General features: G+C 41.8%; 1 protein-coding gene across 3 annotated transcripts in view; it reads left to right on the forward strand.

Annotated features, from left to right (window-relative positions):
• SORCS1 (sortilin related VPS10 domain containing receptor 1) overlaps window positions 1-24,488 on the forward strand; it is a 536,576-nt gene that overhangs the window by 388,965 nt on the left and 123,123 nt on the right. For all 3 annotated transcript variants that reach the window (XM_075842830.1, XM_075842831.1, XM_075842832.1), the window contains exons 7-8: window positions 714-832; window positions 19,941-20,030. In XM_075842830.1, the coding sequence (XP_075698945.1) occupies window positions 714-832; window positions 19,941-20,030 (209 nt within the window). The remainder of the gene's footprint in view (window positions 1-713; window positions 833-19,940; window positions 20,031-24,488) is intronic.

Raw genomic sequence — 24,488 nt, forward strand, 5'->3', positions numbered from 1 at the left:
ACAACTACAGATGAGCAAGTTCATCTGTCAGACTCCCGATTATGGGTCCTCTCTGCCAAAAAGTTCGCATTTTTTGCTCTTAAAAGGGTTGTCTGCCATAGACCATCTCTTTTTATTATAAGGTTCGTCCTAATAAAAAGCTTTTCATATGAAGGTTCCACTGCTGGGATCCCCAGAGGTCAGCTGTGATCTGTGAAGGAACCTGGCTGCAAGCGTTTTCTTCTCCTGCAGTGCCCCCGCAGGTGAAATGAAGCATTACACAATGCCCATTCAAATCAATGGGCTGTGTGTGTAATGTAAGGATGTGCTGGGTCCTCCAGAGCGATAGACACTCTTTGTAGCCACACTCTACTTTGGCTAATAGATGAGGGACCAAGAACAAGGAACTCCCTACTATTAACTAAGGTATTTAAAAATGGGTTTCAAAAACGAGTCTCGCCTTCCACTCTACACAGTCCCTATTTTTAAATGTAAAAATTTCACAACTTTTCTTTTTCGTTTTTAATTTTACCAAAAAGTGATGATATTCAGCAAGGGGCATTACCAACTCATTGTGTGGATGATGTTGTCGACACTTACGTACAGGACATAATTGTGCACTTTACTTTCATCCTCCAAAATGACGTGTTTGACCATGTAACATATTTATAGCAATAGTAAAATAAGTAAGAAAATTTGCATTTACCGTAATTTACTCTTCTTCTTCTTTTCAGATGCTCAATACATCGTCTGTAAGATGAACAACTGCTCCGAGACGGTGAGGACAAAGCCCTTTGCAGGATATATTGATACTAACTCCCTCATCGTCCAAGATGAATATGTCTTTGTACAGGTGAGTCAATGTCAGCCTTCCCTATAGCATGTGTCCTATGGCTTTGATTGGTTATTTTATATATATATATTTATATTAAAGGCCAATTAACATAGATTTCCAGGATCCCCCCCCCCCCCGTATTAATGTTTATTCTTCTCTGTGTATGTGCAGTAGATAATCTTATGTTAATGATGGTTTAGCTTGTGATGGGCTTGTGCGTATGCACAGCAGCCAATCTGAATAAGCAGAGCTGCAGTATAAAGTATGGAGCTACAAATTACCTTTTGTTAGAACAATGGATGAACTGGACTAGACCAACTCTTTGTCAGCTAACCAACCAATCAAACAGCTAACCATTAACTAATGATACGATTACACCATTCATAGTTCTTGTTTAACTCTTCGCTAGTCAAGGCATTAGTACTCTTAGTCAGTCAAGGCATTAGACCAGTGTAATGGCAGTAATCCCTTACCTTCCGACGGCCACGACCGCAGACTTCTGGCTTCTTGCCAGCATCTCCCTCCTTGGAGACGCCAGCACACGCGGCCGTCCTGCTCTGAAGTGTCCTCTAGGGTGCGCGCGCACGCTCGTTCCCGGCCGTAAAGGGCCAGCGCGAGCACATGCAAAGAGTTATCAAATTATCCCCATATCACCCTGGACTATAAAAATGGCTCTGCTCTTCCACTCCATGCCTGAGAATTGTTGTTGCCTACCCATGTTCGTATTGCAAATGGTCCCTTGGTTGTTTCATGCGCTAAGTGTTCTCGTATCTTTCTTCCCGTATCCTGTATCCTGTTGCTGTGTTTGTTACTTTCACAGTCCTGGGGTATGTGGATCCAATAGCTGCCACTCCATTACGGCGGACTGGCCTAGTGCATCAACATACCCCAGGACCGTGACAACCAGTCATAAAATTAGGGCAAGCCATTGTAAGAATAAAGGATGAAACCAACTCTCTGTTAATCAGATCATTGGACAGCTCTTAGGATTAACCAACCCTTCTCTAGTCATTAATCCATTCATAAGGCTAATATATACATCCAGGCATTAAACCGAACCTTTGCTAGAACATTAGACCATTCTTGGGACTGGACCAACTCTCTGTTAATCATTAGACAATTCGTAGAACCAACCATTAAATAATTTTATCATTATATCATTCATGGTTCTAGTATAACTTTGCCAGTCAAGAAATAAGACCAGTCGTCTAACCAGTCAACCTTTATAAATTGGGCACCAATAAATACTGAATGACCGCTGTGTGGCCACCGAAACTAAAAATAAATCCTATAAAAATACACATGTGCCTTTTTGTGGTATTGAATGCCCTCTTACATGGGCCAATTATTGGGAAAACAAGCGGCAATGATCATGTGAATGTTCGTTTCCGATCATTTACACAGGGAAGCGATCAGCTGATGAATGAGCAAACGTTCATCAGCTGATTGTATTGTTTATGTTGCAAGGAATATTATCGTTGTCAGCAGCAAATCTTCCTGTGTAAATCGGGAGTTGTGATGCCGACATGAGAGAAATATAAGGGGACGAGTGATCGTAGTAACGAGTGCTTGTCCCCATAAATAGCTCCTTGTGAAAGGAACAAACGAGCGCCGATCAACGAACTGTCTTTTTGATCGGTGCTCGTTTCCATGGCCCGTGTTGGGCCATGTAATAGGACCCTTAGTCTTATAACTAGGCCAACCTGTTATTAGAACATTCGACCATTCATGGGACTGGACCAACTCTCCACCGATTAGATCATTAGAGAGTTTTTAGGACTGACCAACTCTTATCTAGTCATATTATCAGACCACTACTAGGACTAGAATAGCCCTCAGCCAGTCAAGACATTAGACCAGTCATATAACTGAACCAAAGATGAGTCAATTACGGAATGAGACAATTCATAGGACTACACGACCCTTAGCTAGTCATATCATAAGACCATTCCCAACCCCAACAGCTCAACCAAAGACCAAACAGAGCAAAGACCGTACTACTCAACCAGTATGTAGCCTATGAAAGCTCTATACTCGAACACTGGGGGTGAACAAGACCAGTATACGGGCCCCTTACTCTCCAACAGCTCATCATAAAGCACCTTTTTAGGTCTCTGTAACAATCCACAAGAAATTAAAAACCATGAAATAAACTCAGAATCTTCCATACATCAAATAGACAGCAAAAATAAGCTTTTAAGGGGAGTTACCCCCCCCCCCCGCCACCACCCACCGCCTGGGCCCCGCTGCACATATGGTATATCTGCCCTTGCACAAACATGTACAGATGTAGTCATCTGAATCTTGACTTTTAATGCATTAAATACACAGAGTCAGGAAACTTTAACTTGACTTTTTTAATGACTTTTCAATGGCTTTTGTTTGGTGATCTCACGCTGCAACACGTTATCAGAGTCCTGATGAAGAGGGCTACACCTTTACCTTCATCTGAGGAAATCTGCACTGGTTTGCCCAAGAAGAATAACTAGCAAGTGAAAGGAAAGATAATAAGCAGATGTTATTGCGCTGAAAAAGTGAAGACTTAACCAATACATGAGCAAAGATTAAGCAAATCTGTGAAAATTATCTTCATTGTATTTTACCAACAAATTCCTTATTTTGGCGTAATATTTACTGCATATAAGACAATGGGGTCTGAAATGCGGGTCCATATTTCAGCCTTCATAAGGCTTTTATGGCTTGTGTTTAACAATGATGATCGGCCTGGCTGCTAAATAGCTCAGGTATATAAAGATCAGGTGTATAAAGCTCAGGTGTATAAAGCTCAGGTATATGTAGATCAGGTGTATAAAGCTCAGGTACATATAGATCAGGTGTATAAAGCTCGGGTATATAAAGCTCAGGTACATAAAGCTCAGGTACATAAAGCTCAGGTGTATAAAGCTCCAATGTATAAAGCTCGGGTACATAAAGCTCATGTGTATAAAGCTTCGGTGTATAAAGCTCAGGTACATAAAGCTCAGGTGTATAAAGCTCAGGTGCATAAATCTCAGGTGCATAAAGCTCAGGTGCATAAAGCTCAGGTACATAAATCTCAGGTGTATAAAACTCCAGTGTATAAAGCTTAGGTACATAAAGCTCAGGTGTATAAAGCTTCGGTGTATAAAGCTCAGGTGTATAAAGCTCAGGTACATAAAGCTCAGGTGTATAAAGCTCAGGTACATAAAGCTCAGGTATATAAAGCTCAGGTACATAAATCTCCGGTGTATAAAGCTCAGGTGCATAAAGCTCAGGTACATAAAGCTCAGGTACATAAAGCTCAGGTATATAAAGCTCAGGTGTATAAAGCTCCGGTGCATAAACCTCTGGTGTATAAAGCTCAGGTGTTTAAAGCTCAGGTATATAAAGCTCAGGTACATAAAGCTCAGGTGTATAAAGCTCAGGTATATAAAGCTGAGGTACATAAAGCTCAGGTGCATAAATCTCCTGTGTATAAAGCTCAGGTACATAAAGCTCAGGTACATAAAGCTCAGTTGTATAAAGCTCCACTGTATAAAGCTCAGGTGTATAAAGCTCAGGTACATAAAGCTCAGGTACATAAAGCTCAGGTACATAAAGCTCAGTTGTATAAAGCTCCACTGTATAAAGCTCAGGTGTATAAAGCTCAGGTGTATAAAGCTCAGGTACATAAAGCTCAGGTACATAAAGCTCAGGTACATAAAGCTCAGGTACATAAAGCTCCGGTGTATAAATCTCAGGTACATAAATATCAGGTACATAAATCTCAGGTACATAAAGCTCAGGTATATAAAGCTCAGGTATATAAAGCTCAGGTATATAAAGCTCAGGTACATAAAAGCTCAGGTATATAAAGCTCAGGTATATAAAGCTCAGGTATATAAAGCTCAGGTATATAAAGCTCAGGTATATAAAGCTCAGGTACATAAAGCTCAGGTATATAAAGCTCAGGTACATAAAGCTCAGGTACATAAAACTCAGGTACGTAAAGCTCAGGTATAAAAAACTCAGGTACATAAATCTCCGCTACATAAAGCTCAGGTGTATAAAGCTCAGGTATATAAAGCTCAGGTACATAAATTTCCGGTGTATAAAGCTCAGGTGCATAAAGCTCAGGTACATAAAGCTCAGGTACATAAAGCTCAGGTGTATAAAGCTCAGGTATATAAAGCTCAGGTGTATAAAGCTCCGGTGTATAAAGCTCAGGTATATAAAGCTCAGGTGTATAAAGCTCCGGTGCATAAACCTCCGGTGTATAAAGCTCAGGTGTTTAAATCTCAGGTATATAAAGCTCAGGTACATAAAGCTCAGGTGTATAAAGCTCCGGTGCATAAATCTCCGGTGTATAAAGCTCAGGTACATAAAGCTCAGGTACATAAAGCTCAGGTGTATAAAGCTCCACTGTATAAAGCTCAGGTGTATAAAGCTCAGGTATATAAAGTTCAGGTACATAAAGCTCAGGTACATAAAGCTCAGGTACATAAAGCTCCGGTGTATAAAGCTCCGGTGTATAAAGCTCAGGTATATAAATCTCAGGTACATAAATCTCAGGTACATAAATCTCAGGTACATAAAGCTCAGGTACATAAAGCTCCGGTGTATAAAGCTCAGGTATATTAAATTTCGGTATATAAAGCTCAGGTACATAAAAGCTCAGGTATATAAAGCTCAGGTATATAAAGCTCAGGTACATAAAGCTCAGGTACATAAAGCTCAGGTGTATAAAGCTCAGGTATATAAAGCTCAGGTATATAAAGCTCAGGTACATAAAGCTCAGGTGTATAAAGCTCAGGTATATAAAGCTCAGGTATATAAAGCTCAGGTACATAAAGCTCAGGTGTATAAAGCTCAGGTACATAAAGCTCTGCTACATAAAGCTCATGTGTTTAAAGCTCAGGTGTATAAAGTTCTGGTGTATAAAGCTCAGGTACATAAAGCTCAGGTATATAAAGCTCAGGTGTATAAAGCTCATGTACATAAAGATCAGGTGTATAAAGCTTCGGTGTATAAATCTCAGCTACATAAAGCTCAGGTACATAAAGCTCAGGTACATAAAGCTCAGGTACATAAACCTCCGGTACATATAGCTCAGGTGTATACAGCTCAGGTATATAAAGCTCAGGTATATAAAGCTCAGGTACATAAAGCTCAGGTATATAAAGCTCAGGTATATAAAGATCATGTACATAAAGCTCAGGTACATAAAGCTCAGGTACATAAAGCTCAGGTACATAAAGCTCAGGTGTATAAAGCTCAGGTACATAAAGCTCAGGTACATAAAGCTCAGGTGTATAAAGCTTCGGTGTATAAAGCTCAGGTACATAAAGCTCAGGTGTATAAAGCTCAGGTACATAAAGCTCAGGTACATAAAGCTCAGGTACATAAAGCTCAAGTATATAAAGCTCAGGTACATAAAGCTCAGGTGTATAAAGCTCAGGTATATAAAGCTCAGGTATATAAAGCTCAGGTACATAAAGCTCTGCTACATAAAGCTCATGTGTTTAAAGCTCAGGTGTATAAAGTTCTGGTGTATAAAGCTCAGGTACATAAAGCTCAGGTATATAAAGCTCAGGTGTATAAAGCTCAGGTGTATAAAGCTCAGGTACATAAAACTCAGGTGTATAAAGCTTCGGTGTATAAAGCTCAGCTACATAAAGCTCAGGTACATAAAGCTCAGGTACATAAAGCTCAGGTACATAAACCTCCGGTACATAAAGCTCAGGTGTATAAAGCTCAGGTATATAAAGCTCAGGTATATAAAGCTCAGGTACATAAAGCTCAGGTGTATAAAGCTTCGGTGTATAAAGCTCAGGTACATAAAGCTCAGGTGTATAAAGCTCAGGTACATAAAGCTCAGGTACATAAAGCTCAGGTACATAAAGCTCAAGTATATAAAGCTCAGGTACATAAAGCTCAGGTGTATAAAGCTCAGGTATATAAAGCTCAGGTATATAAAGCTCAGGTACATAAAGCTCTGCTACATAAAGCTCATGTGTTTAAAGCTCAGGTGTATAAAGTTCTGGTGTATAAAGCTCAGGTACATAAAGCTCAGGTATATAAAGCTCAGGTGTATAAAGCTCAGGTGTATAAAGCTCAGGTACATAAAACTCAGGTGTATAAAGCTTCGGTGTATAAAGCTCAGCTACATAAAGCTCAGGTACATAAAGCTCAGGTACATAAAGCTCAGGTACATAAACCTCCGGTACATAAAGCTCAGGTGTATAAAGCTCAGGTATATAAAGCTCAGGTATATAAAGCTCAGGTACATAAAGCTCAGGTACATAAAGCTCAGGTGTATAAAGCTCAGGTACATAAAGCTCAGGTACATAAAGCTCAGGTGTATAAAGCTTCGGTGTATAAAGCTCAGGTATATAAAGCTCAGGTGTATAAAGCTCAGGTACATAAAGCTCAGGTACATAAAGCTCAAGTATATAAAGCTCAGGTACATAAAGCTCAGGTATATAAAGCTTCGGTGTATAAAGCTCAGGTACATAAAGCTCAAGTATATAAAGCTCAGGTACATAAAGCTCAGGTATATAAAGCTTCGGTGTATAAAGCTCAGGTACATAAAGCTCAGGTGTATAAAGCGTCGGTGTATAAAGCTCAGGTACATAAAGCTCAGGTACATAAAGCTCAGCTACATAAAGCTCAGGTGTATAAAGCTCAGGTACAGAAATCTCTGGTGTATAAAGCTTGGGTGCATAAAGCTCAGGTACATAAAGCTCAGGTGTATAAAGCTCAGGTGCATAAAGCTCAGGTGCATAAAGCTCAGGTACATAAAGCTCAGGTACATAAAGCTCAGGTGTATAAAGCTCAGGTACATAAATCTCAGGTGTATAAAGCTCCAGTGTATAAAGCTTAGGTACATAAAGCTCAGGTGTATAAAGCTTCGGTGTATAAAGCTCAGGTGTATAAAGCTCAGGTACATAAAGCTCAGGTATATAAAGCTCAGGTATATAAAGCTCAGGTACATAAATCTCCGGTGTATAAAGCTCAGGTGCATAAAGCTCAGGTACATAAAGCTCAGGTACATAAAGCTCAGGTACATAAAGCTCAGGTACATAAAGCTCAGGTGTATAAAGCTCCGGTGTATAAAGCTCAGGTGTTTAAAGCTCAGGTACATAAAGCTCAGGTGTATAAAGCTCAGGTACATAAATCTCCGGTGTATAAAGCTCAGTTACATAAAGCTCAGGTGTATAAAGCTCCACTGTATAAAGCTCAGGTGTATAAAGCTCAGGTACATAAAGCTCAGGTACATAAAGCTCCGGTGTATAAAGCTCCGGTGTATAAAGCTCAGGTATATAAATCTCAGGTACATAAATCTTAGGTACATAAAGCTCAGGTACATAAAGCTCCGGTGTATAAAGCTCAGGTATATTAAATTTCGGTATATAAAGCTCAGGTACATAAAGCTCAGGTACATAAAGCTCAGGTGTATAAAGCTCCGGTGTATAAAGCTCAGGTGTTTAAAGCTCAGGTATATAAAGCTCAGGTACATAAAGCTCAGGTATATAAAGCTCAGGTACATAAATCTCCGCTACATAAAGCTCAGGTACGTAAAGCTCAGGTACATAAAGCTCAGGTACATAAAGCTCAGGTGTATAAAGCTCAGGTGTATAAAGCTCAGGTACATAAAGCTCAGGTACATAAAGCTCAGGTGTATAAAGCTCAGGTATATAAAGCTCAGGTATATAAAGCTCAGGTACATAAAGCTCAGGTGCATAAAGCTCAGGTGCATAAAGCTCAGGTACATAAAGCTCAGGTGTATAAAGCTCAGGTATATAAAGCTCAGGTATATAAAGCTCAGGTATATAAAGCTCAGGTATATAAAGCTCAGGTACATAAAGCTCAGGTGTATAAAGCTCAGGTATATAAAGCTCAGGTATATAAAGCTCAGGTACATAAAGCTCAGGTACATAAAGCTCAGGTACATAAAAGCTCAGGTATATAAAGCTCAGGTACATAAAGCTCAGGTACATAAAGCTCAGGTGTATAAAGCTCAGGTGCATAAAGCTCAGGTGCATAAAGCTCAGGTACATAAAGCTCAGGTACATAAAGCTCAGGTGTATAAAGCTCAGGTGTATAAAGCTCAGGTGTATAAAGCTCAGGTATATAAAGCTCAGGTATATAAAGCTCAGGTACATAAAGCTCAGGTACATAAAGCTCAGGTACATAAAGCTCAGGTGTATAAAGCTCAGGTACATAAAGCTCAGGTGCATAAAGCTCAGGTACATAAAGCTCAGGTACATAAAGCTCAGGTGTATAAAGCTCAGGTATATAAAGCTCAGGTGTATAAAGCTCAGGTATACAGTATATCCACATCAGGATCAGACTTTTTATGTTGCTACATTTTCATTCTTTTTATTGTCGGTTGTGGTGGTAGAGAAGTTGCGGAGAGCTGGGACACGACGATAAATTGTTTCATAGCTCCTTATTAAGCACTGGTCAATTAGAGTTTATCGAGCATTAAGTCTTCATAGAACTCAGAATGTAGAAAGTTTCATTACAATAATTAGCTGAAGTGCGCGGCTTATTTTAATTAATCAAACAAGGGTGAATGAGCAGAAAAGAAGCAGAACAGTCATTGGAAGTTTTATTTTGCTGCCCATTGAACTGCGATGACAATGAAAGAAATTAAAGCTGGATCGGCACAGATAGAAGGTACCGCACCGGCACCATGCAAACGAGCGCAGGCTGGAGTGGGGCAGAGGACGCCGCCACTGGACTCTGGAGAGAAGAACTTCTCAGCCAAAATCAGTGCCTCACCCATCAAATGAACTTTTGGCTGAATGGAAACAAATTTCCCAAGAAACTCCAAAATCTTGTGGAAGCTGTTTCATCCGCAACAAGGGGCCCAACATCATAGCAACATCCATAATATTGAGATGGGATGTCTAAAACGTGATAGATAGATTAGATAGATAGATAGATAGATAGATAGATAGATAGATAGATAGATAGATAGATAGATAGATAGATAGATAGATAGATAGATAGATAGATAGATAGATAGATAGATACAGTAGTGTAGCTACCTGACCCCAAAGCCAGGGGGGTCCGTGGCCCCCCAGTACCATGTCTACCAAAACTTACTATAGTAACTGGGGCCTATGTAATAAATTACACGGGCCCCTGTTACTACAGTAACAATATACTTACCCTCCTCATCAGTGGCGGATTAAGTAGACCATGGGCCCTGGGCTGTTACCCAAACTTGGGCCCCCCTTCCTCACCGCCGCCCTGCCGCGCCGTAACTATTTTTAACACTACCTTTTTGGGCAAGCATTAACAGTGTTACGATTTCCCTTGTCACAGCGCGGTGTCCCTACATACTGACAGGATCACACTGTGCAGGGACACAACCTCCTGACAAGGGGAATTGTCTATCAGTCCTGGACTGCAGAAAGACTTTTTGTGAAATACAAGGATTCCTATAATAAAAATGTCAGGAGAGGTGACAGATTCTCTATAAATCTAGTGACTCACAGGTGACGACGTCTCAGATTCTAGTAGTTTTTTTCCTCTTTTCTTCTCCATCCGGTCCAGCGCTCATGACGACTTCTCCCGGCCATGACTCATTTCTGCAGAATTTGCCACTCAGACGTCTCCTCACTTTTCCAACATTTCCACACCTATAAACGAAAATAAAGTTATCATGGTGCCACATACTGTACCCCTAAATATAATAGCACCAAACACTGCGCCTGAATATAATAATACCACACACTGTAAAACACCATACACACAGCCCCCTGTACATAGTGCCACACACAGCCCCTGTAGATATTACACACCCCCATAGATATCGCCATACACAGCCCCCTCTATATATCACACATCCCCCCCATAGAGAGCGTTACACACAGCCCCCTATATAGTGCCAAACAGCCCCCCTGTAGAGAGCGCCACACAGCCCTCCCCCTTGTAAATAGCACCAAAAAGCCCCCCCTATAAAGAGCGCCACACACATACCACTGTGGATAGCACTACACAGCCCCCCCCTTGTATATAGTGGCACACAGCGCTCCCCCTTGTATATAGTGGCACACAGCGCTCCCCCTTGTATATAGTGGCACACAGCGCTCCCCCTTGTATATAGTGGCACACAGCGCTCCCCCTTGTATATAGTGGCACACAGCGCTCCCCCTTGTATATAGTGGCACACAGCGCTCCCCCTTGTATATAGTGGCACACAGCGCTCCCCCTTGTATATAGTGGCACACAGCGCTCCCCCTTGTATATAGTACCTCACAGCGCTCCCCCTTGTATATAGTGGCACACAGCGCTCCCCCTTGTATATAGTGGCACACAGCGCTCCCCCTTGTATATAGTGGCACACAGCGCTCCCCCTTGTATATAGTGGCACACAGCGCTCCCCCTTGTATATAGTGCCACAAGGTTATGTACACATTTAAAAACTTTATATTATAATATATATATATATATATATATATATATATATATATATATATAAAGTATGTGTGTGATTGATTGATTTCATTAAAAAATATTTTCACTTTTTGAGATACAGCTGCTTTGTATCCTGTATCCGTCAGGTCAGCAGGACTGACAGGATCAGTGACACGCAGGATCCACCTCAAATCTATCACATCTAAGATTATAATTTAGCGCAGGGCCCGTTTCACTGATCCCGTCAGTCCTGCTGACCTGACGGATACAGGATACAAAGCAGCTGTATCACAAAAAGTGAAAATATTTTTTAATAAAACGGAATTACAAGTTGCACCAAACACACATTTTTATAAAAAATAAAAAAAAACGACGTGATTTTTGCGACGTTTTTTCCGTAGACAATTGCTATTTTAGAATTTTTATTCATAAAGTTTGAAAATAATAGTAAAAAAATAAGCTTTTTTACGTTTCAGCTATTTTTTTTGGTAATAACAGTTTTACCCTAAAATAGACCTTTTATTTGTAATCGTCATTGTTTACCGTAAATTTTAATATATTACATGTCTATATTAGGGTAATTGGGTCAGCGCTAGCGTTACAACAATGATTGGCGGGGGGGGGGGAACGTTTTTATTTTGGGGTGGGTATTTTATGTGTATTTATTATTTCTTTTTTTTTTGCACTTTACTTTACTATTTTTTTATTACTATGGTCTGTCCCCCAAAGGTCAAAGAAGACCTTTGGGGAACTTTATATATATTTTTTCTTTATTTTACAACAGGTTTTTCCACTGTAACTGGGGCTGCACAGCAGCCCCAGTTACAGGGGAAATCAGCCCTCTCATAGTGACGATTGTCACTAATAGGGCTGTGCTGGGTCTAGTTAGACCCAGCAACAGTCTGTCACTAACGGCACCCGGTGATCATGTGACCAGTCACATGATCACCGGGAGGAATAGAGACAGCGCCGCTGCTGCTGTCTCTATTCCTATACACAGCGTTCATTGAACGCTGTGTAAGAAGACATCGGAGAAGACAGAAGCAGCGAAAGCTGCTTCTATCCTCTCCTCAGGGTCCCCGGCAGTCACTGACAGCCGGAGACCCGACATTCAGCTGCCCGATCGCGCGGGCAGCAAGTTAAAACCCGAGCCGTAGAAAGTCTATGGCTCGGGTTTTAAGGACCCTGACCGCTGGCCGTAAAAATACAGCCAGCGGTCGGGAACCAGTTGGGTAGGAGGATAACTAACCTCAGCGCCGGTGACCGCCCGGCTCTTCTCTTCTCTTGCAGCTTTGGAGTAACAGAACAGCCGTCCGTCGCTGTTCTGTTACTCAATGGCGCACTTGTCAGGGAGGCGTGTCCTACCCCTTTCCCGGCCAATTCCCTGCTCCTCCCCTCCTCATCTTCGGAAGTTAGCAGCGCTAGCGCGCTGAATAGGTTTGGAAGATGTGCGGTTCGGGCTGCCATGGGCCCCCTGGGAGCCTCGGGCCCCGGGCGGCCGCCCGAATCGCCCATATGATAATCCGCCACTGCTCCTCATCTGCTAGCCTGTTGCTGCTGTGTTGTATCTGGCTGCTTATGAAAAATGGGGGGACTCCACGTCATTTAAATAACACCAGCCTGCAGCCGCCCCAGTGCCTGACTATCACTATAGATGGTCGGGTACCTGCTCTTCCAGGCACCCCTGGTGACGGTGGGTACTGGGGTAATGGGGGTTAGTGTTAGCCTCTGCACCACCTTAGTAATGGACGCTGTCAATCAGCCAGCGGCCATTACTATAGCGGTAGTAATAAAGTTTAAAAAAATACATGGACATGGAAAAAAATATTTTATTGAAATTAAAAAAACACCACCCAACCCTCATTAACCATTTTTTTTTAAATAAAAACAGCCGTCATCAAAGTAGTCCTCGAATCCGACGTAGTCCGACGACCGAGCCTGTAAAAAAGCAAAACAAATATTATACTTACCTATACTGGGTCACTGTATCTAATCCTATCATGTGTGATACTGTCTGCTGAGCCACTGTATCTAATCCAATCATGTGTGATACTGTCTGCTGAGCCACTGTATCTAATCCTATCATGTGTGATACTGTCTGCTGAGCCAGTGTATCTAATCCTATTATGTGTGATACTGTCTGCTGAGCTGCTGTATCTAATCCTATCATGTGTGATACTGTCTGCTAAGCCACTGTATCTAATCCTATCATGTGTGATACTGTCTGCTGAGCCAGTGTATCTAATCCTATCATGTGTGATACTGTCTGCTGAGCCACTGTATCTAATCCTATCATGTGTGATACTGTCTGCTGGGCCTTATAACTAATCCTATCATGTGTGTTACTGTCTGCTGAGCCGCTGTATCTAATCCTATCATGTGTGATACTGTCTGCTGAGCCCCTGTATCTAATCTTATCATGTGTGATACTGTCTGCTGAGCCAATGTATCTAATCCTATCATGTCTGATACTGTCTGCTGAGCCACTGTATCTAATCCTATCATGTGTGATACTGTCCGCTGAGCCCCTGTATCTAATCCTATCATGTGTGATACTGTCTGCTGAGCCAATGTATCTAATCCTATCATGTCTGATACTGTCTGCTGAGCCACTGTATCTAATCCTATCATGTGTGATACTGTCTGCTGAGCTGTGTATCTAATCCTATCATGTGTGATACTGTCTGCTGAGCTGTGTATCTAATCCTATCATGTGTGTTACTGTCTGCTGAGCCACTGTATCTAATCCAATCATGTGTGATACTGTCTGCTGAGCCACTGTATCTAATCCTATCATGTGTGATACTGTCTGCTGAGCCACTGTATCTAATCCAATCATGTGTGATACTGTCTGCTGAGCCACTGTATCTAATCCTATCATGTGTGATACTGTCTACTGAGCCATTGTATCTAATCCAATCATGTGTGATACTGTCTGCTGAGCCACTGTATCTAATCCTATCATGTGTGATACTGTCTGCTGAGCCAGTGTATCTAATCCTATTATGTGGGATACTGTCTGCTGAGCTGCTGTATCTAATCCTATCATGTGTGATACTGTCTGCTAAGCCACTGTATCTAATCCTATCATGTGTGATACTGTCTGCTGAGCCAGTGTATCTAATCCTATCATGTGTGATACTGTCTGCTGGGCCTTATAACTAATCCTATCATGTGTGTTACTGTCTGCTGAGCCGCTGTATCTAATCCTATCATGTGTGATACTGTCTGCTGAGCCCCTGTATCTAATCTTATCATGTGTGATACTGTCTGCTGAGCCAATGTATCTAATCCTATCATGTCTGATACTGTCTGCTGAGCCACTGTATCTAATCCTATCATGTGTGATACTGTCTGCTGAGCCCCTGTATCTAATCCTATCATGTGTGATACTGTCTGCTGAGCCCCTGTATCTAATCTTATCATGTGTGATACTGTCTGCTGAGCCAATGTATCTAATCCTATCATGGCTGATACTGTCTGCTGAGCCACTGTATCTAATCCTATCATGTGTGTTACTGTCTGCTGAGCCGCTGTATCTAATCCTATCATGTGTGATACTGTCTGCTGAGCCCCTGTATCTAATCTTATCATGTGTGATACTGTCTGCTGAGCCAATGTATCTAATCCTATCATGTCTGATACTGTCTGCTGAGCCAATGTATCTAATCCTATCATGTGTGATACTGTCTGCTGAGCCAATGTATCTAATCCTATCATGTCTGATACTGTCTGCTGAGCCACTGTATCTAATCCTATCATGTGTGATACTGTCTGCTGAGCTGTGTATCTAATCCTATCATGTGTGATACTGTCTGCTGAGCCACTGTATCTAATCCTATCATGTGTGATACTGTCTGCTGAGCCACTGTATCTAATCCTATCCATAGCTATGGGACTGACGGGTTCAGTGTCAGCGGGTGCAAGATCCACATGTTCTTGATCACATCTAAGTTATGAACTGTCAGAGACATGCAGGACCTTCTGGCACTGAACCCGTCAGTCCCACTGATCTGACGGATCTATAGCTACTCTATATACAGGATACAAAGCAGCTGTATCTCAAAAAGTAAAAATATTTTTTAATAAAATGTAATTAGAAAGTTGCACCAATCACACTGATACACAAATATTTACCCCCACCAATCAAAACTTCTGACATGTCACTATGACATGTCAGAAGTTTGTCAAACGTTTAGCTGCACTTTAATACCCATTTGTGTCTTATTCATGCAAATTACGTTCTTGGCCATTGTATTCACCTCTTGCAGAATTCTGGCTACTCTCTTCATAAGACTGAAGCTTTTAGATATTTCCCGAGTAGCCGCAGTGGTCCGCCTTCCCTGGTCATGGCTCTCTGTAGACACATGATGGGCACTTGGCCCAGCCAGCTGAATGGTGCCTGATCACGCATAAGACCTGGATCCTGTGCAGTGTAATAATTCATTGAAGGGTTCTCTTGGTACTTGGTTTCTCAATATCGCCTACACCAAGTAATTAGGTTTTCTTAAAGTCAATGAGCAATATGCTTATCTCTTCTCTACTAATTGTATCCCCTGAGCCTAATTGTTTGCTTCACGCTGGTGAATGTATTGGATGGAGCTTTTGGCTGAAAAATGGTTGGAACTCCCAAAAAGCATTAATTCAGGAGTCTGCATGGTGCTTCTTTCCTAAAGTATCAGCGCACGGATGTAGAAGGCTTGGAAGAATTTGAATGCCCTCAAATTTTTCACTTTATTTTACTCATTAATTACAATATTGCTTGGATTAATAATTATGTTTTACATTAAACATGTAAAAAAAAAAGAATACTTGTAGTACCATGCCTGACCACATGGTGTGCTGTTATACAGAAACATCTCCACAGGCAATATGGAGCACGAAGCGCTGTCATAAAGTCATGTGCAGTACATTACTCTACATCACTACCTAGTGGTAGGAATATATAGTGCTGCCATTTAAGAAACTTGGAGGCGAGGTTATAAAGTTGTTGTCTGGGTTAGAAGAGTCCCTCATTCAGAATTATCATGTATTAACAGGAAAGGAGAGTGTCTTTCTCTCTCTGGAGGACCCGACACGTCTATGCATTACACTGACAGTCTGTTCATTTCAATGGTAAGGGTATGTTCACACGGCTTATTTTCGGACGTTCTTTGGGCCGTAAACGGACGGAAAACGGCCGAAAAACCGGAAGCAGGACGCCTCCAAACATCTGCCCATTGATTTCAATGGGAAAAATGGCGTTCTGTTCCGACAGGCCGTTTTTTTACGAGGCAGTTTTGAAAAACGGACGTGTAAAAAAAGGCAGCGAAAAAGAAATGCAGGTCACTCCTTGGGACGTTTTTGGAGACGTTTTTCATAGACCTATTTTATTATTATTATCATTATTTTATTATTATTAATATTATTATTATTAATAATAATAAAATAATAATGATAATAAAAATAAAATATGATGATTATAATAAAATAATAAAATACTAAAAATAATGATATAATATTTTTTTTTATTATTACTATTTATATTATTATTATTATTATTATTATTATTATTATTATTATTATTATTATTATATTGTTCTAACAATATAATAATTGATGGAATTGTCCAAGGTTTCCCCCTTTAACATTAAAGAACGGTTAGAAAACGGTCAATAGAATATTTGGAGGTGAGGAATAAGGGCGGGGCTGTGACAACATCACCACTTGAATCAACGCTACTGTGGTATACTGTGAGTAGATCTCATGAATGCATTATCAAAATCTAACATTACTGCACAGGTAAATTCAGAATAAAATAATACAGCAAAAATGAAGCCTTTCTCATCATACCTGCTAAAAACATCAGATAAGTGGGGGGCAGGGCAGGTTCACATAGAGGGGCAATTGTAATAGGGGTTGTTGATGTCAGATAACGCATTGAAAATCATTGGAGAGGTGGCCGACATGTTTGTCCCTTTTCTTCAAAATGAATGGGAGTTATAAAAAGCTCTAACACCTTCCCACCGGCAGTGGGTCCTCTTGATGCCGGAGGTCAGTAAAAAGAGCTCTCCACTTTGGACAATCCCTACTTGTTAGAAGGGTCCATTGACAATAAGCGGCTCACAGTGTGTCCTGCTGCTGGGACCCCCAGCGATCAGCTGTGATCTGTGGGGAAACCTGGCAGTAAGTGTTACATTTTCCTGCAGTGCCACCTCAGGAGAAATGAAGTATTACACAGTGTCCATTCATATCAATGTGTTGTCTGTGTAATGCAGGACAGGACAGGTCCTCCAGAGAGTCGGATCCGTTTTCACAGACCCAATTCACCCGCTGCCACTCGGATGCCGTGCAAAACGGCCCGAGTGACACTCAGTCATGTGCAACTGGGAGTATAGATATGCCCCTGGCAGAGAACCTCCAGAGGTCACATAACCTTACATTGAGGACCTCCTTGAAGGAGACCAGCGATTGGGTTGAAGAAATACCTCAATAGAATATTTTTTATTTTACTTACAGTTTATTTTTTTTGTAGAATAGAGTTTTGGGCACTTGGCAGCTCCAGTAGGTTCCACTATTTCAATGAAAGGGAACCCCACATGAGCAGCCAGTTCTTTATTGACAATTGGGACCAAAACTGGCCCATGCTCGGGATCAGTGAGGATCAGTCCCAAATGATTTGTTTTATCACCCCTTTAGAGGCTTTTGTACCCCAGACTTTGTGGGATATTGACAGGATTTGCAATCAGAGTGCGATCGGAAGGGTCCAACTGCTGGGACATTCCCAATTCAAAGAGCTGTGGTGCTCCGCTCATGTTCAAGTTGTCAGATTTCTGTATCTTCTACTGACTTTAATGAAGAGTGGCGGCACAGTGTCGCCGCTTCTCTTTTGGGAATGAGAACTGGTCATTCTCGTTTTCAGGATTGGTAGTGGCTCTAGCTGCAGAATCTTATGTCTACTGCTACCTCCTGCTTTTTCAGTGTATGTACAAAGCATGGTCTGCAGCGATGCATTGTGGGAGAAGTAGTGTTTATACCAAGGACTGGTACAATTCTCTGCTGTGATACATTGTAGGAGATGTAGCGTTTGCATCAAGCATGGTGCAATAATGTGATAAGGTGCTTTGCTTTGGTGAATTGTGGAAGATGTAGTCTTCATGATTGGTGCAATAATTTTAACAGGTGTTCTGCTGCAATGCATTGTGGAAGAAGTAGTGTTTACACCAGACATCGTATAATAATACAGGAGAGAAACAAGATGGGTCCAGTGCTGTGGTTCGACGTCCGAAACGCGTAGGCTCTGAGGATATTATCCCCCCACTTTCTCACACCAGGACTCCAAACACTTGGATCTCTTTTAACCAGGACCATTAAACTTGGAACTTGCTTCCATTTTACTAACCACAGCGCTGGACCCATCTTGTTTCTCTCCTGTATTTCTCTATCGTGTGCCGACACGAGGATCCGGGCGCTATCTACGACACGCTCCATAGTGTCAGGTGAGCTGGAGGATTCCTCCCTACCTCTGGTTTTTTGATCGTATAATAATCTAATAAAGTGCTTAGCTGTGCTGCATTGATAGAGATGTGATGTTTATATGAGACACTGTTCAATAATCTGATAAAGTGCTCTGCTGTAGTGCATAGCAAGAGATGTAGTGTTTGCTCCATGCTCTGCATAGTATAAATCAAAAAACACAACACTATTCTGTAAGGATGTAGTGGAGCTGAGTTTGTCAACTGGCATTGAGTACCGTGATATTCCAATGTGTTACCTTATAAATCTGCAGGTAACTCTACTACATTCCGAAAGAAACCGTTCAATTACTTATTCAGCTCTGCTATATCTGTATATGGATTTAAATGGTAAACTGATGCCCTTCGCGCTGTGCCTATAGAATCTTTTGCATGTTCCTAAATTTTTGAGATTCTCCAGCAGTTGGTGCCGATTTACAGCAGCGGGTTTCTAAAGTGTACGAACATTTTTGTACATTGATATTGCGACCTCTTCCCACAGAGAGTTCTAGCACGTAATATCGGATAGCGCTAATCCCGTAATACCCCAATTAAGAGATTTTTGAATCTGTTACTTCCTAATCTACTGATTCTATATGGCTCTTCCCTTACTGGCTCTTACTGCACAGTAATTAGAGGTAATCCCCAAACCTGCCGATGTAGCAGAGCTAGTGACCTGGTTTAATGGGAACCAAGATTTGCAGGAACAACTTCTACCCACCTGGCAAATCTCAACACAGACTAAGCCTAAAATTGTCCGCAGTGCAGCAGATTGTGATCCTCAATCCATTTAAGCAGCCTATACTGATGTTTGCAGCCGTTTCTTAGTGATACAGATGTAGCAGTGCTGAATTTGTTACTGTACTACATACAGGGCTAACTCACTGTGTTGAGGTAGAGTAGGAGCTGTACCTATGGAAAATCTCTTATAACACATTTTGGGACATTGTATCTGCCCCTTTTCTCACTTCTCCTGCTCCTGGGAAAGCTGGGTGACAATTTATATGGTCACCATTACTGTTGCTATAGGGGTCGTTACCCAGATTTCTTAGTACCCTGATTGACAAAGCTTCTTTGTTATTAAAGGATACATTTTCTTCTGCGATATTGCTCCCATACCTAGGTAGGTTTGCTTTTCAGGACTCTAGGAAAGTTGGGTGACAACCACTGTGATGGCCGTAATGGTGGTCATCAATTATCATCCCCTACTAACCATTTATCCTCTGACTTTCTCTATATTGCAGCTGACTTCTGGAGGACGTCCGCACTATTACGTTTCGTACAGACGAGAGCCATTTTCACAGATGAAGTTGCCAAAGTACGCGCTACCCAAGGTACAGTGTCCTCCCATCATTTCATTAATGAAAATTCATTGGCTACCTAAAGGGATCACCCCACTCTGGGTAAACCCTGTCCATTTTGGAGATTTCCCCCGTGACTAGCTCATAGGGGGTGGTCCCACTGCTGGCACCGCCCCCGATTAGCTGTCACTGTTGGAGGAACCACTTAATATCAAAGGACGTCTGTTCAATGAGACAACCCCAGAGGTCCTCCTTAGTGATGGGGGGGGGGGGGGGGTCTAACTAGCAGAGAACAAGTGTTGGGCCCACCTCATTGATCAAGGGTTGGTAGTGGTGGCATGAATCAGCACAATGAAGGGGCCCCATGTGACTTAGGCTCTGACCCTCCCCTCTTCTTCATGTACATACCAGCATACTGTATTTTTTAAGGAGGCCTGAAACGCGTGAACTATAAGCCTCATCTACATTTGGGCCACTTGGATATGAGTCACATGTAATGATCGTTTTTCCTCTGCCTCGCACCTGGCGGGCCCCAGCTGGCTGCGTCGTGTGACCCCTCGTTCTGTCATTTATCAGCAGCACAACTTGCATCTGTGTCTGCATCATTTATCACTAAACATTAGAGGAAAATATGTCCAGATTCATCTATTTTACCGATTCCTCCTCCTCCAGGGACGGAGCGCTGTGATTAATCTTATTCTTAAGACGACCCGGATCTTGGACAGCTGTATACAGAATATTTCCAGCTCACATCTTGCTCTTATTTTCCTGTCTGTTTTCTGCCCGATTGTGCCCTACATTGCAATGAATGGAAACCCTAAGGGGAGAGGCTTGTATTGCTAGCTCCCAGAAGGCATCTGGCTATCATGTGGGCTGTCATGCAGCTGGTCCTCCCTCACTATATGAGATCCCTCGCCTTCTATACTAGTCCATAAGGTTACCGTAGGCATAGGTGCCGGGTGACCATTGACAGTGCCCGTAGGAGAACTCCCTCAACTTTCCATGGTCATCGCCTGCCCGTTCTCCACCACTGCTATCCTATGTGTCAGTCCACTCTGCATTTCTGGTATTACGTTCCTGAACCAGCAGGTTCAGGATGAACAGACATGTAGAGACTAGATTAACTTGCAGCTCATGGGCTCCAATGAAAAATCTTTACCAGGACCCCCAGCTACCATGTGCCAATTCTAATACTGGTGTCATATGTGGCAGAGGGGCCTTTCAGCCCCCTGAGACTCCAGGGCCCAGGTGCGACTGCTACCTCTGCACCCCCTATAGCTACACCCCCGATCCTAGTCATTGCCCATAGAAGTCGCTAATACACTGTCCAAGGTACTTGAATGGTATATACAACTCTACTTACCCCTTCTCTCCTTCCACTCTTCCTGTGTGTCAGTCTTTTCTGCAGTTCTCCCATTCTACTCATTAACCAGAAGGATCAGATTGAACAGAAATACAGGTCCCTAGTGCTCAGAGGAGTTGTCTCCAAGCTCACCACAGTAGTTGAATGACATATACATTTTGCTTACCCCTTCCTTTTTATTACTTTTTCCTGTGTGTCAGTATTTTCTGCTGTTTTGGCATTCTATTCTTGAATAGGAATTTAAGATAAATGAAAATATGAGTCCCAGTCAATGGCTCTAAGAGTGATCATCAAGCTTACCACAGTACCGCAATGCTATATACATTTGCCTGCTCCTTCTCTTCCTGTGTGTCAGTCTTTTTCAGTTTTGGCATTTCATTCATGAACCATGAGGATTTAAATGAAAACACATAAAGGTCCCAGTAAGAAGTTATTGCAAAGCTTTTCACGGTACCTAAATGACATATAGATCTGCCATTGCCTTCTCTCTTCTCTCCTACTACTCTTCCAATGTGTCAGTTTTCCATGCAGTACTTGCATTCTATTCATGAACCAGAAGGATTGAGATGAAAAGGTCACAATCACTGCTTATACGAGTTAGAACAAGTTACCACCTAAATGGCATATACTGTAAATCTGCCAGTCTCTTCTTCTCTGGCACTCCTCCTGTGTGTCAGTCTTTACTGCAGCTCTAGAATTCTATTGATGAATAGAAATCAAAGATGACCAAATACAGAGGTCCCATATCAGTTATTACCAAGTCTACCACAATAGCTGAATTGTATATACATTTGCCTGCTCCTTCCGTGTGTCATTCTTCTCTGCAGTTCTTGTTCTATTCATGAACCAGGAGCATGGACATAAAATAAAATATAAGTCAGAGTAGTTGCCCATAGAAGTTATCACCAAACTTACTACAGTTTCTGAATGGCATATAAATCTGCCTACTAATCTTACTGTGTGTCAGTGTTCACTGCAGTTCTGGCTTTCTATTCAAGATCCAGGTGGATTGAGATGAAAGGAAATTAAGATCACAACCAGTGCCCATAGGAGTTATAACTAAACGTACCACTTGACTAGCATATACATCTAATAGCCTCGTCCCTCCTATTGCTCTTCCTGTGTGTCAGACTTTACTGCTGTTCTGGTATTTTATTCATGGACAGAAATATTGACCCAGTCAGTGTCCACAAAAGTTATCACCAAGCTTACCACAATCCAACATATAAATCTGCCAGCCCTTCTTTACTGCTAATTTTCTGGTGTGTCAGTCTTTACTGCAGTTCTAGTATTTTCTTCATTTACCAGCAGGATCTTGTAAAGTAATTATACTGCAATAAAAAATGGAATCAAATGATGAGATAAATACCTGAAACCTGTGATTCTTATTATCCGTGGTTGCAATCTATGAGGTCTCTTAAAATAGAAATTTAGGATTTAATTAGTCTTGAAAAATTGCTCTGGAATTGTAAAGATTCCCAGAGCCGGTCACAGATTTCCTTTTTTTTTTCTTTCCTTCTGTTGATAGAAAGTAACTTTGTCTTCATCTACCATTTGTTCGCTATTTATTCAGAGAGAACAGCTTGATACCTGTGAATTTATAGAAGCCGACACAATTATTTGCTCGTTTCTGCTCCTTGTAGATTCCAAGCACCTGAATTTCAATACATTTCGCTCGAGTGTTTGTGTAATTTCACCTTCAAGGGATCTCGCTAATGTTCTGGGATCGGAGCCAACACTTGCCATAGAAACTGATACAATGCAACGAAACATATCAATATCTATTGTATTTTATCATGAAGAAATGCAGAAAAAGGAAGTGTAGGTAAAAAAAGGGGGAGCACCCCCATAACTCACACATAGAAGAACCTCAATGTAGCATTAATGTTACATATTCAATAGAACGTTACTCTTTTGTAACGTCCGGAACATGGAGGCGGCTGCAACGACGAAGATGAGAATGTTCTAGAACATCACAGTATAAATAAATGATGGGATGGAAAAGCTCATTACAAAGTATCTCTACTGTATGTCCCCTGCATAGACTCACTGTATACTGTCTTATTATTGACTACAATGTATACATCGTATGCATTAGGCTCCTGAGCTCCCTCTAGTGGTGGCTGCAGGCAGGCAGAATTGTATAATCGAAATGTGGGAAACAGGACTCTGCCCACTATAAAGATCAGAGGGGTAAATAGAAGCCCCAGGGTCCCAATGCAAATTTTGTAACAGCCCCCCTATCTACTAGTACTGGGGTCTTCTTATGTGGCGGAGACCTTTACTGGGAGATCCGACTGCAGTCCCATGAAATATGAAGTTTTGAGTGACAGCTCTGGAGGTAACAACGCTGAACTTTGGATTCTGGAGTAATATGGGAATGTTCTGCTTGGCTGGACATAAACTTTAATATGCGATGTACAGAAATGATCTTCTTACTGAAATGAGGAATAAACTCCTCGCTTTGGGTTTGAGGCGAAGTAATGATATGGAAATACCTTATGGTTTAAGAAGCCGCTGCTATACAAAGCATGACACGTCTCCTGTCACCTGCAGCCCTGTCCTCACTAACATGGCGTAAGCGGAGAGCCGCCCACAAGATCAACACAATCCTATAACCTGAAATGCTCTGTGCTTCTGGAAATCTACTCCTTCCACTATGTAACCCTCAGTCTGTGATCTCCCGCTTTTCTCCCTTTTCATCCTCATACCATGACTCTACCCGTCACATGCAGCCCTGTCCTCACTAACATCACATGAGCGAACACTTACTCCCCCCCCCACAAGATCAGCACACTCATCTCCTGAAATACTCTGTGCTGCTGGGAACCTTGCTTCTTCCACCACGTAACCCTTTCCCACTAGCTTCCATTCTCGTCCTCACAATATGACACTGATCTAGTCATCTGCAGCCCTACCTTCATTAACATCACAGAAACGAACATGTCACTGCCCCCAACAAGACCAGCATACGCCTCTCCTGAAATACTCTGTTCTGCTGGGACCTCTGCACCTTCTGCTACGTAACTATCACTCTGTGATCTCCCACCAGATTAACATACACCTCTCCCCTGAAATACTCTGTGCTACTGGGGATAATTTTCCTCCTGTTATGTAACTGTCTGTTG

The sequence above is a fragment of the Rhinoderma darwinii genome, chromosome 11, assembly GCF_050947455.1.
Source record: "Rhinoderma darwinii isolate aRhiDar2 chromosome 11, aRhiDar2.hap1, whole genome shotgun sequence".
Taxonomy (NCBI): Eukaryota; Metazoa; Chordata; class Amphibia; order Anura; family Rhinodermatidae; genus Rhinoderma; species Rhinoderma darwinii.